The sequence below is a fragment of the Colossoma macropomum genome, unplaced genomic scaffold, assembly GCF_904425465.1.
Source record: "Colossoma macropomum unplaced genomic scaffold, Colossoma_macropomum, whole genome shotgun sequence".
Taxonomy (NCBI): domain Eukaryota; kingdom Metazoa; phylum Chordata; class Actinopteri; order Characiformes; family Serrasalmidae; genus Colossoma; species Colossoma macropomum.
The window spans coordinates 27,289,526-27,303,239 of record NW_023494791.1 but is presented as its reverse complement, the minus strand read 5'-3'; the positions used below and the strand labels follow the sequence as shown (position 1 = coordinate 27,303,239).

The 13,714-nt window shown below is 38.5% G+C and overlaps 1 protein-coding gene across 12 annotated transcripts in view; it reads left to right on the top strand.

The window, feature by feature from the left end:
- The window catches only part of lyst (lysosomal trafficking regulator), a 156,973-nt gene that overhangs the window by 86,438 nt on the left and 56,821 nt on the right, over nucleotides 1-13,714 (top strand). For all 12 annotated transcript variants that reach the window (XM_036574727.1, XM_036574718.1, XM_036574726.1 and 9 more), the window contains 4 exons: nucleotides 218-355; nucleotides 688-886; nucleotides 5,314-5,442; nucleotides 10,648-11,269. In XM_036574727.1, coding sequence (XP_036430620.1) covers nucleotides 218-355; nucleotides 688-886; nucleotides 5,314-5,442; nucleotides 10,648-11,269 — 1,088 coding nt within the window. The remainder of the gene's footprint in view (nucleotides 1-217; nucleotides 356-687; nucleotides 887-5,313; nucleotides 5,443-10,647; nucleotides 11,270-13,714) is intronic.

Genomic DNA, 13,714 nt, shown 5'->3' with positions numbered 1-13,714 from the left:
AATTACAAATACTCACTAGTTGCTTTGTACTTTAATATTAGCATTCACATTGTTACAGTGCGCAACAAACCACTTTATTTTACAGTCCTGTTTCATTGTATTACAGAAGACGTCCTTACCATATCAGAGATACAAAGCTAGATAAATAACTTTTTAAATCTAATTTTCTAACGTGCCTAAAACACTTATACAGTACTCTGTTTTTTGCCTTTGGCAGATTGGAGTCTGGGAGACACTGCTGGTTGCTCTGGAGATCCTCATCAGAGTGCACCATCCACAACAAACATTCAATATTCGTCAGCTCCTCAAAGCTCAGGTTGTGCATCGCTTTTTGCTCACCTGCCAGGTTCTGCAGGTGAGACACCACCCACCTGAAGCTTTACATCACTGAGCTCCTTTGAAATTGTTGATTCATCCCTATGTCTAAAAATGGTAGAAATTAATTTCACTCGTAAAGCAGGTCCAAGATAGCACGCAGTGGAAATTTTTTTGTGATTAGTTGGAGCATCGACTTGTGAAGTGGGTGAAGAGCAACCTCTTTCGTGACATTTGAGAGAATTGTAATAACTGTTAACATACAACATACTTTGCAGCCCCAGTTTCAGATGAGCAAGACAAGCATGTCTTGTTAAAACATTACTGTTCTTGTATTTTATTTTTACAACCTCTTTTCATACCTTCTCTTAGGAGAATCGGGATGAGCACCTCACATCCATCCCACAGGAAGTTTGCTTCTCCTTCATCAAAATCATCCAGGAAGTGTTGGGCTCTCCCCCTGACCTTGACCTGCTGCGCCTGCTCTATAACTTTCTGCTGGCTGTACACCCACCTACAAACACATACGTGTGTCACACCCCCTCCAGCTTCTACTTCTCTCTGCACGTCGGTGGGTGACTGGATGACATAGATAGATCATTAGAGAGATAGATGACAGCGTCAGAAATAACCAGGGGCAAAGAATGGAAATGTGCCAATATTTAACTTCGAGCCAGGTTTGACAGGGGCCAAACCTGGCTCGAAATAACATGATATAAATGTAAAAAATCAAAATGAATTAACTTAAAAGTGTAATAAATCAGTGATACTATAGGACTAAACAAAACAGCTCTGAGCTATGTTTTAAAAGAAGCTACTGCAAATGCAGATGTCTCAAATTAAATGGAAGAGACATTAAGTATACACTGCTTTATATGTCATTTTTTTGCTGTTGAGATTAAGTTACTAGTCGTTATTTTGATTAGGTAAAAATGTTATTTTGAATATTTTGCAAAGTGCCCACATTTGCATCTACATTTCAGTAATTGTGGAAAAATTGCCCTTTTTAAAATGCATTATTTTCTGCACTGGATAGATAGAGATGATGAGCATGGTGGAGGGACTGATGGAGAGATAAATTGGCTAATTGATTAGTATATTGATAGTAGTCCTGTGTTACATTGGTGTCACATAATACTGATTCTCGACTTTAACAATATTAATAAATAACAAACATTGTGTCCTTGATATTTAACAATTCGTGATTCATGCTGTATTCTGATTGTATGCTTTACACATGCTTTCCAGGACCTAACAGTTAACTGTGTTTTGAAGAGCTTAGTACTTAGCAAGCCTCCCTCAGGCAGAAATCACAGCTTCGAAACCTTTTTGAAGTCCGCTGTGAGTCTTTATGTTCTTATTTTAATAATTAATTAATTGCCACTCACTCTTCATTGCAGAACACTTCTAGTTCTCAGATAATTCTTGCATGCACAGCCTGTTTACGTTCTACCCACAGATTTTTTTTAATGATGTTCAAGTCAGGAAACATTGAGTCAGTCTAAAAGCTTCAACTTGCGTTTCTTGAAGTTCATGGTGGATTTTAAAAGATGTCCTGTTGTAGGAGCCAGCCTCTCTTTGGGTTCAGTTTCTTGACTAACATTTGCTTCCAGAATTTGCTAATATTTAGTGGAATCCATTCTTCCATCTACCCGTGTCTTGAGACACTGGCCGCCACATGACCCATGCCTTAACTTTCATAGTTTCCCATAACTGCTATTTCCTAATGACAATTTGGCGAGTGGATATTGTGAGCTGGAGGTGCTTTGATAACTTTATAACCTGTCCCTTCTTTGTAGACATCAATTAGCTTCATTTTCAGATCCTCAGCCAGCTGCTTAGAGGAGCCCATGGTTGTTGAGTGTTAGTACATGTTTTAAAGAGTCAGAGACTGTATTATGTTCTGAAATTGTCATCAGCTGACAATTCCTAATGATGGTTCTTGACCTACCTAACCGGTATCAATGACTCACTTAAGGCCTTTTAAGTTCTGAGACCTTACTGCTGGGTGTCTGAACTTTTGCACATGCTACTGTATTCTTTAAAGGCACAGTATATGATTCTGGAGAACGATTGTTAATATTTGAACTCAACAGCAAGACGTAGAGTTCTGCCTTCAGTGCTCTTCCAGATGCTATGCGCCTCAAAATCAATGAAATGCATTGCCTAAAGCATAAAACACATAAAACCCTTGCCATAATACAATGTTAGAGGGAGGAACAACACAGCAAGTGATGTAACTAATGTTAGCTAGGTTGAGAGCAAACTGTACAATTACTCTACATTGTACTCTAAAATTACTGCTGTGAAGGTAACTAGTTGCTTTTACAAACATTAGCAGTCGGGACAAACAGACCCGGCTGGGTCTGTTACTGTTACCCACCTGTCAAGCAGAATAGAGCAGCCTCCTCATACCTTCTCATGCCTTTCAATGCTCCATGAAACTGAAATCAACTTCTTTTCCACCAGCTTGTTGCTCAGATTTTCCTGTTTCAAGTCAGATTCACTTACATTCCTGTGCCACAGCTTCTTGTCTGAATTTTCCCATACTACCTTAAATGGTGCAGCAGTTACATTCCACCACTGCAGCTTCTTCTTTGAATTTTCACATTCCACCTTAAATGGTGCAGCAGACACCTTCTGGTGCCTCAGGTGCCAGAATGAAACCGCTGCATAATTTAAAATGTAAATGGAAAATGCAGATTGGAAGCCAGCTTCAGCCTCGTCAACTTTGGGAGGTCTCTGCACCGTTGAAATGCCTCACAGTAAACTCCAGAAGGACTTTCAGACGCTGAAACGCCATTGCCGGACCTGTGAACTTCTTTTTCAATCTTTGTTCTTCAGATTTTCTCCTCTTTGGCTGTTTCCTTTTTGATGATGTGTGGGGTTCAGCACGTAGCCCCTCCCCTTCCCCCCTGTCCTGTGCATGACGTTGCTAATTGGCTGGAATTTTGTTGTATAACTTTCCCAAACCACGTTGTTTATTTCCTGTTTTCAGAGACAGGGCTGTATGTGAACATTTTTTTTTCCCCCAGCATGGACACAGAAGGGATAGCTAGCGGACCATGAGAAGACATTCACAGAATTGGACAAAATGGATTAGATTAAGATCTTATACTCTGCCTTTATGTTAATCAAATCTAAAGTAACTGTGCATTTCCATTTATAGAAAATGTTTTTTTTTTCTGTTTGATATTTTACTGCATAGGTTGTGTTTACTTCTTTTCGCTTCAAAAATCAACCAAATATGTAATTTGGCCAAGAATGATTGGCCAAGATTTGCGTTCTGCTGGACAAAATATTAATAAGAATAATTGAATGTTTAAAAAATAAATCCATAATAAAATAAATAATTAATTAAAAAAATATATTTACAATGCCCTCCTCCACAAATTATTGGCACCCCGGTAAACATGAGCAAAACTGTAAAAAAAAAACAAAAAAACAAAAAAAAACATTTTTTATTGCTTGTCCTTTTGATCTTTCATTCAAAATGTGAACAAAAATCTAACCTTTATTTAAAGTACAATGATTGAAACCTAGATCTGATCATGAAATAAATATTTTCTCAAATTTATGTGTGCCACAATTGTTGGCATCCCATCATTTAATACTTTGTGCAGCCTCCCTTTACAAAGATAACAGCTCTTAGTCTTCTCGTGCAATGCTTAATAAACCTGGGAACACATGGCAAGAGATCTGACATAATTCCTCCATACAGAATCCTTCCAGATCCTTCAAAATCCGAAGTCCATGCTTGTGGACTCTCCTCTTCAGCTCGTCCCACAAGTTTTCTGGGGTTTAGGTCAGTGGACTGGGATGGCCTGGGCAAATCCTTGATTCTGTTGTCAGTGAACCATTTTTGTGTTCATTTTGAGGTGTGCTTTGGAACATAGTCCTGCTGAAAGATGCAGACTATAGCCCAGTTTTAGCTTCCTGGCTGAGGTATTTAGATTTTGATTTTATTTGCTAGTACCTGATGGAGTCTGCGATACCGTGTATTCAAACAAGTTGTCCAGGTCCTTTGGGAGGAAAATAACCCACAGTATCACAGATCCACCACCATACTTCACAGTAGGGATGATATACTGTTCTGCATGGCTATCTTTGTATCTAGGCCAAGCCTATCTCTTGGTGGTTCTTGCCAAAAGCTCTGTTTTTGTCTCATCTGACCATAGAACACAATTCCACTGAAAGTTACAGTGACATTTAGCAAACCGTAGGGAACAGTATAGGCATGTGTCCTCTTCTGTGCAGATTGTTAACATCTGCGGCTGGTTGAAACGTTTTTTAGCTATTTTCTTGTAGCAGTAGCAGTTTACTGATTTGTGCAGCTCAACAACCTTCACATCATTGTTGTATTCTCTGGTCTTTCTCATGATGGATGACTAAAGAATTGGCCTGTGTTTCATCTCAAATATGTTCCCCAGTCAAACATTGTCATAGCTAAACTTTTAAGTGTTTCTAACCACTCAGGTGAACTTTAGAACATAAAATATGAATGGGAATATACTTAGGTTAGATTTCACCCTTACGAATTCCCACGGGTGCCAATAATTGTGGCACACACAGATTTAGGAAAAATATTTATTTCATGGCAAGATGTAATTTTTTTCTTTCAATCATTATACCTCAAGTAAAGGATAGATTTTTGCTATACTACAAATGAAAGATCAAAAGGAGGCGTAATTAAGTGTTTTTACAGGCCATTTTGCTCATGATTTCCCGGGTGCCAGTATTTGTTAGAGGGCTGCCAATATTTAGGTGTGGGGCACTGTATATTAGATTTTGATAATTAGTTTTTTTTCTGGAAATGTTTGTGTCTGATTTGTGTGTCTAACATTATCAATCTGTAAGACTTCCAATTGTAAGAAAAGAAAAAAATTTTAAGAGCACAGTAGAAAAAACATTTTTGGTATATTTTAATGCATTTTGCATTACAGTATGCTTTGGTATTTCATGTACATCATTTGTTTATCATTAATATTTGTGTGTCAGATGGAAAGCAGTACCAGGAGAAGGTTCAGTCCATGATGTACCTGCGCCACTCCAGCAGTGGGGGGAAGTCTGCCTGCAGCTCTGTGCTCTCTCTCTCCCCTACACCTTTCACTGAGATACGATCTGAAGGTATTTCACTGCAAATTTCATTACAAATCCACGTCCACTTTGATCACAGCAGCAGACTGAGCTAGAACACAGCCCACAATAATAACGCTGATGTTACTAAGAGGATAAATTCATTTACCAAATTTTGTGTAAACATCTTGCTGACCTATAACATATGGGGAAGATGTGCGACCAGGATCATTGATTAGCAGCCCATCCATTGTTATATTAGAATTATGTAGAATCTATGAATTAAATATATGAATAAAGAAAAGAACACATTTTTTCTGCAATATAGCAGGCGTGGTGCAAATTATTGTGGCATCGGCGTAGAAGAAAAAAAGAATTTGGAAAACATAGTGCTTTAAACGAGTTCTCTTTTATTAACATAGCAGCAGGGGAAACCCACTCAGCGCAATTAACACGGCCGGGAAGCAGGCAAACCCAGCACATTAGTACACCCAGAACTCATAAAGACAGTAAAAATGTTCATAACAGAACTATTTAAATGATTTTAGGTCTATCTCACCGCTGCAGAGTGGTACCTATTGTGCTCTGCACTCGCTGCTCTGCACGTCCAAGGCTGAAAGAGCTGGAGCAGGATGCTACAGTACATTAAACAGGCAGCATGAGCTGTGATGTTAGTTTTCTGACTAGTGTAAAGTTTCAACCTTTTTCATTAGGAGATCTGCCTTGTGTCTGGAGAATCTATCAAAATTTAGTTATGCAAGTACACAAACAGACAGACCCAAGGAACAATTGACATAGTCGTGGTTATATAGGCTCGGGCACATGGCTTGGACAGTTGCTAATAATAGGATCAGCAAAGCAAAGGTGTGATAGAAGTGACCATGTAAGGACAGACAGAAATAGGCTGAACAAAATGTCCAGAATGTCCTGGGTGCAGCTTCCACTTCTGCTTTTTTTTTTCCAACATACGTAGATATAAACATGGAAGCTGTTTTTCATAATAGATGTTTAGAATTACATTTTTCAATTTTTTCGTATAGCATGTTTTACAAAGAGTGTTGTCACAAAGCAACTTTACTGAAATCTGGGTCTTAGCCTATAATAGAGGACTGCACTTGCATGAAATTAAAGCCTGAACTCAAAAAGATGGATTATCAGAGACACTTTCTCATGCATGCACACACTCATGTTTAACAAGATTAGCCACAAGGAGGAACTTCTGGCACTCTAGGGGCAATTCTTGGTGGGCTGCTGAAAGAGTCAAATAGAGAGAAATACATGGTTGTTTCTAATGTAGTACTCTATAAAATTAATGGATACCACCTGGTACAAATGGCATGTGCGAATACTGGAGTGCTCATATCTAGACAGGTTGGTGGCGCACTGCATTCTCCGTATTATGAGAACAACTGGGAGCGTTGAGGATTCGCAGGGCTAAAGTACAGTAGGGGTTAGCAGTAAGCAGTAAGTAAGTTAGCCTGTTCATTTAGTCTACTTGTACAGTAAGGCTACAGATGGCTACAATCATTATGATTGTAGTTGGCTAGTCTAGAAGTCCAAGACTAAATTTAGTTCCTAGTCCAAGCCTACTTTATAGGTTATATCAAGGCATTTTACAGAACTTCTCTTAGTCCTCAAAAAACCTCGTATGTCTCTTGGAGCTTCTCCACATCCACATACTCCACTTTTGGTAGCTTAGTTGCTTAGCTGATGAAAAGGGATTTGCCAGTTTGCATGACATATTTTACTCTTTGCAAGGGACAAGCTGCTTCTAATCTACCCATGGATGCATTGATGTAACTTAGCTGCAATGTATGTGACAGAAGAGAAGGAGGTGACAATAAAATACATCAACATGTTATAACGTGATCCACTGTGTATTGCATGTAAGACCAGCCACTTCATTACGTTTAACTCCTTGTTTCTACACTCGTTGTCCATTTTATCAGCTCCAATTGCCATAAAGGGGCACTTTGCAGTTCTGTAATTACAGACTGTAGTGCATCTGTTTGCATACTTTGCTAGCCCCTTTTTACCCTGTTCTGGTCAGGAGTGTTGCAGTGGTACATATGGATCAGACACAGTAGCATTGTTGGTGCCCAAATGTTTTCTCTGATAATGATGTCTGCATGACTTTTAGATATCCACAGCTCATCTAATCATATTAATGCCACAGCCACAAAGACATGACAAAATTGCCTTTTCTTCAACAGAACAGTTACGAATGTTAGAAACATGCTTATTAATGGATAAACATATTTCTAAGTTGAACTTCCATGAATGTTTAACATTTTAAACACTATTTTAAAAAATGCAATAAATGTCATCTGACATTACAAGAATGAATTTAGCTTAGGAGAAGTTTTACATTCTTACTTTATTCTATCCCAACCTGCATAAGTCAGTTGGATTATGGCAAAAACCAAACAAACAAAACAAAAAAAAAATATAGCTGCAAGTGGCAATCTGCAGGGTCCAAGCACCAGGACGACATCGAGGATTTAAGTAGTGGCCTCTGGTCGTAGAATGCAGCAGATGTTTAGATTTTTAAGAGAGACCTCCTTTTCTTATGATTAAGACCACTAGGTGATACATCTGCTACAATCTACGCAACTCAGTTTAACATCCATGACAGGGATTCGAACCCATGACCCTAGAGTTCGAAGGCGGAGGCTCTCATGGTGAGCCACAAGACATCTGAGGCACAGCTGCAATTTTTGAAACAATTTATTGAGAGGAAGCAACAAGGAACCACGCACCAATTTATGACAAAGTAGCAGAATAAACAAATTTTCATGTCTCTGGTCATAGAAGGCAGCAAATCGTTGGATTTTTAAGAAAGACCCTTCCTTAAGATTAAGATAATTAAGTGTGTGTTCACAACAATTGCTACAGCACCATCCTACATCTGTGACAGGGAATCAAACCCACAAGCTTAATCTTCAAAGACAGATGTTTTCATGGTGAACTACAAGAGGCCCACAGCAGACCTTTTTTTTGAGACAATTTATTGGTACGGAGCAATAAGGAACCAAGCACCATTTTGGGAATTAGTTCCCACCTTGCAATTACTGTGACTAAATGAAATCATAATATACCCTCAGTTTGTCATTTTGTATATTTGTGTCAAATTTTGTTATATTCAGACAATTATTGGTGTAATTTTAGCCTTTTATAGCAGAATAAGCCAATTCACACCAATTTATTCAAATCTTCAGCCACACTGCTTAAAAGTCATGCTATTTTTCTATAATTTAGATTGTTTTAAGAAAAATGAAATTAGATTTAAACTCAAGAGTTAGTAAGAAAATGTCTATTCTCCTTTTTCAACTGTGCAATTACTGAAAGTTTTTTTTTAAGACTTGTATTTGCAAAATTGTTAGGCTCAGTGGAAAGCATAACATTCAGAAATGCTCTTCACTAGAGACATACAGTAAAGCTTTCCATGTATATTTCAACAATGACATTTGCAGTTACTGATTTGGCTTATTTATGTGAATTAAGCCAAACCCAGAGGGGCTTAATTGGCATGTGGCAGCCATATTGTTTATAAATATTACATTTTTTTGATAATTCTTGACCTCCAGACTCTCCTGAACATTTTGAGACCAATATTTTGTGGAGATCTTGAAAATCCTCAGACTAGTAGAAAAATGTATGTCACATATTTTGCCAATTATGATGGAAAATATGGGGGTGGAGCTAAATACATGCAATGGAGCATTTATGTAGACTAAAGTAAGGATTGTGTAGAAGCAAGAATTTTGACTGTAGGCCCCACGGTTCAGGAGATATGGGCCAAAACGTAAAATATTGCTCTATAGCTCCACCACCAGGCCAACTGGGGTCATTTCACTAGCCTGAGTAGTGGGGGGGAATCTACACCTTCCCTTCCAAGATTGTTCTTTGGATGACTTACGGTGTCTTCTCCACAATCAATTTTAGGGCAGAAAAAGCATAATAATAAGAAAAAGAAGAAAAATCCTAGCAAAAGCAATAGGGTTTCATGCACCTAAAGGTGCTTGGACCCCTAATTAGTAATTGTGACTTTGTTAATGTCAGAATGTGCTATGTCATGCCAATTTATACAGTGAAATACAGAAATACTTTGAGATAAAAAGACAAATGCTAATGGTAGAAATCATGATTTGCAGGTTCGGCAATAAAACAGTTCAGTATCTCTAGAACTGTCCCACAAATGTTTTGAAGGAAATCAGTACTAAATTTAGACTTACAGACTTAGAATACAGCTGTGCTTAATAACATGATGAAAAATGTCCGTCATAGTGATGCGTATGTTAAAACGAAACACAGGAAAAAAAAAACACGTAAACTTCCTGCAGAATGTGGTGGAAGCAGTGCAATGGATAGCTATGCAGGACAGCCTGAAAGTGGTACACTTATTTTCATGATCATATAATGAAAGTTCTCTGTATAGTTTCAGAGTACAGAAATAGTCTTTTAACAAATTAACAGTCAAATATTTCTTTTTTTTACTTGGGTGGTATTTCATCATAGAGTAAAACATCAACTGGAAAGAGACAAGTGAGTACATTCTGAAGTAAAAAGAGTGGAAGAATTTAATTATCCAGGATTCCAGTTTATCTGAATTTATATTCCACCACAAATGCATTTCATGTTATTAAAAGTAGAGTAAAAACAAAAGTGTCTTAACACAAACAACTACGAACTGATGTAGCAAAGGACTGTCAAAGGGCTTCAGAGAAATACAGTTATGTGAAGGAGTTGCAGTCTGCTTGCGTTTTAGGAATAAAAGTGCGAGTGCAATAAAAATGTCAGATATGGTTCGTGTAAGTTTCAAAGCATACAGTTCACTACACAGTATATATATATATAGAAATAAAGCTTAAACAGTAGTCCCTTTTGAATTCATTGTTTTTGTGATGTCAGGCAAACATATTTACATATATGCTCCTTGTCAGTCTTCACCAGTAAGCCACAGTGATTATTTACATATTTTTGGTCAAAAAGGCACAGTAATAAAAAAAACAGTCTGGATAAAAAGAGGATGGACAATGGTCATGTGAAAATTGAAGAAAGAAAATTATGCTACAGTAAGAAATAGTGCATCACTGTACAAAAAAAGACACTTTCCTCTTATTGTTTTAGTGCTTACAGAGTGCTTTTACTTTTCCAAATTAGCTTAGCTGTGGAAAACCATGAGGCTTATGGAGTTTGCTGGTTTAACATCCTTATGTTGTATCCGTAAACTAATTAATTATTTTTGCCCCACAGTGCACCAGCCTCCCTCTTCAGAACATGGAGGTGATGACCTCTCCTTGCTCCTTCCTCCCAGCTCCTTTCCTTCTTTTCACTCATCCCCTGCCTTTGTGGAATGTCGGGTTCGCCAAGACTCAGTCAAACCACCAAAGCGAGATCAGGAAGCATCCCTGACTACCCACCAGACTCTGGGCAGCACAGAGACACTGAAGCGGGGCGAGGTTGAGCACCTTCTTAGCAGCTGTGAGTCAGCCAAGACAATCTGTGACACTCAGGACGTGGATGAGGTCGAGCAGGCCTCTCACACCCGTTCCATCAGCATGGAGGGGGAGCAGGAGGCTCCGATAGACAGCTCAGTAGGGGGAAGTGCCATCACAGAATCAGAGGGTCATGCACATTTGGCCGTAGAGGATGCACCACATAGGCCAGACAGCCTGAAAGGTATTCAGTCCTTTCAGAGGAGCCAGAGCGACCTGGCCAGCTTGGGCCTAGCCTTTCCTGCACATAATGGCTCTCTGGCAATCGCTCGCTGGCCCAGCGTGTCTGACCGCAGTGCTCCATCTGATGACTGGGAGGGCTACACCTACTCACCTGGCTATGAGAGAGCACACAGCAAGACTGATTCCACCAGTGATGGGTAAGAGGTACCCCGTCACTTCTTTAAATCCTCAATTCTTACTTGTAACAAGACATTATTAATACTGAATAGAGCTACAACTATCAACTATTATGTTTTATTGTTAACAGTTGTTTTTGTTGTTGTTGTTGTTGTTGTTCTTCTTCTTATTATTATTATTACTATTATTATTATGTAGTAATGATGTTTGAAATACCACATGATGGTGGAAAAACATAATTGCTAAACAATTACCGTTATAGCAAGTATCATAAAATGCTATTTCTAGGATTCTGCTCAATCTGACCACCCAATCAGAGGAAACTGCATCTTTTTAACTACATTGTCTTAAAAGCAAAAATCAGCTTTTTGGTCAACTCTTGTCAGTAACAATAGCCACGTTTACATGCAGCCTAATATTCCGTTAATAATCTGACTAATAGCTCAATCGGAATAGAATACGTCCATGTATACACCTCAATCGGAATAGACTAGTCCGATGGAGGCCATTCAGAATACAATTTCTGTCCGATTGAACAAAGTGGGTAATTCTGTAAATAATCCGTTAAATAGAAAAATAATAACCATGTAAACACCTGTTTCCGATTACATTTCCAGTCGGAACGTGCAAGTATGTTCTGCGCAAGTGCATTCACGTCATAGCGAAAGTTTATAACGTTAAACATGGCGGGAGCAGAAACTGGTCTGCAGAGGAGATGAAGTTTATGCTTTCACTTTAAAACAAGGCGGTGGGACGGGCTTATGTGTCTCCTCTCGCCCTTCTTTAATAAGTACATGTGAAGAACATTTTCCTGAGAAAATTATGACATCTGACATCATTTTAAAGCAATTAAACACAAGCGTACCAACTGAAAACTCATTTCACTCTGACTGGACCTCACGTGATGTTCGCTGTCATGGTAACGTTTATTCTAAGTGGTACTCCACTCATTGGATTACTCAGGTCACTTGTAGTGCGCATGTAAATGAAGATTTTCCATCAGATTGTTGAGTAGAGTGAGCATATAAACATCTTAATCTGTAATCGGAATGTATTCAATCAGACTGGCAAATGTCTTTGCATGTAAACATATCCAATGTCTATGTAAAATATTTACGTAATGTAAAAGTTTACTAATTGCCATGTCTGACCATGTGGTGGCTATGTAAAATGAGTCATTATACAACAGTTAATTCTGACCTTGCAGTCTGATTGCTTAAGATGCGTTCTTCCTGTGATGATGTTTGTGATAACAGCATGTTTCATTTCAACTGTATCTTTCTGCTGAGTACAGGGTGCTAAGTAATGGCTCGCTTTTGTTGTAGTTAACCATTCATAATTCTAAGTTTTTTAAGTTGCTACTTCAGCACATACAGTGGTGCTTGAAAGTTTGTGAACCCTTTAGAATTTTCTACTTTTTGGCATAAATTTGACCTAAAAGTCCTAATAGTAGATAAAGAGAAACAAATTAAACATATGAGACAAAAATATTAGACTTGGTCATTTATTTTTTGAGGAAAATGGTCCAATATTACATATCTATGAATGACAAGAGTATGTGAACATTTAGGATTAACAGATAATTTGAATGTGAAGTTGTTTTCAATCAATGGGTTGGCAATGAGGTGTGAGTGACCACCCTGTTTTATTTAAAGAACAGGGAGCTAACACAGTCTGATCTTCACAACGCATGTTTATGGAAGTGTTTAATGGCACAAACTAAGGAGACTTCTGAGGACTGCAGAAGAAGAGCTGATGCTCATCAGACTGGAAAAGGTTACAAAACCATCTCTAAAGACTCCACCAATCCACAGTCAGACAGTATATGTACAAATGTAGGAAATTCAAGACCATTGTTACGCTTCCCAGGAGTGGTTGACCAACAAAGATCACACCAATAGCAAGGCATGTAATAGTCCGTGAGGTCACAAAGGACCCTAGGGTAACTTCTAAACAACTAAAGACCTGTCTCACAGTCGCTAATGTTAATGTTCATGAGTCCACCATCAGGTGAACACTGAACAACAATGGTGTGCATGGCAGGGTGGCAAGGAGAAAACCGCTGCTCTCCAAAAAGAACATTGCTGGCTATCTACAGTTTTCTAAAGATCACATGGACAAGCCTGAAGACTATTGGAACAATGTTTTTTGGACGGAGGAGACCAAAATAAAACTTTTTGGTTTGAATGAGAAGCATTTTGTTTGGATAAAGGAAAACACTGTATTCCAGCATAAAAACCATATCCCATCTGTAAAACATGGTGGTGGTAGTTCATGGTTTGGGGCTGTTCTGTTGCATCTGGGCCAGGATGGCTTGCTGTCCTTGAAGGAACAGTAAACTCTGAATTATACCAGCAAATTCTAAAGGAAAATGTCAGGACATCTGTCAAAGAGCTAAAACTTAGAACGTGGGTCATGCGGCAAGACAACGAACCCAAGTACACAAATCTTTTTACCAAAGAATG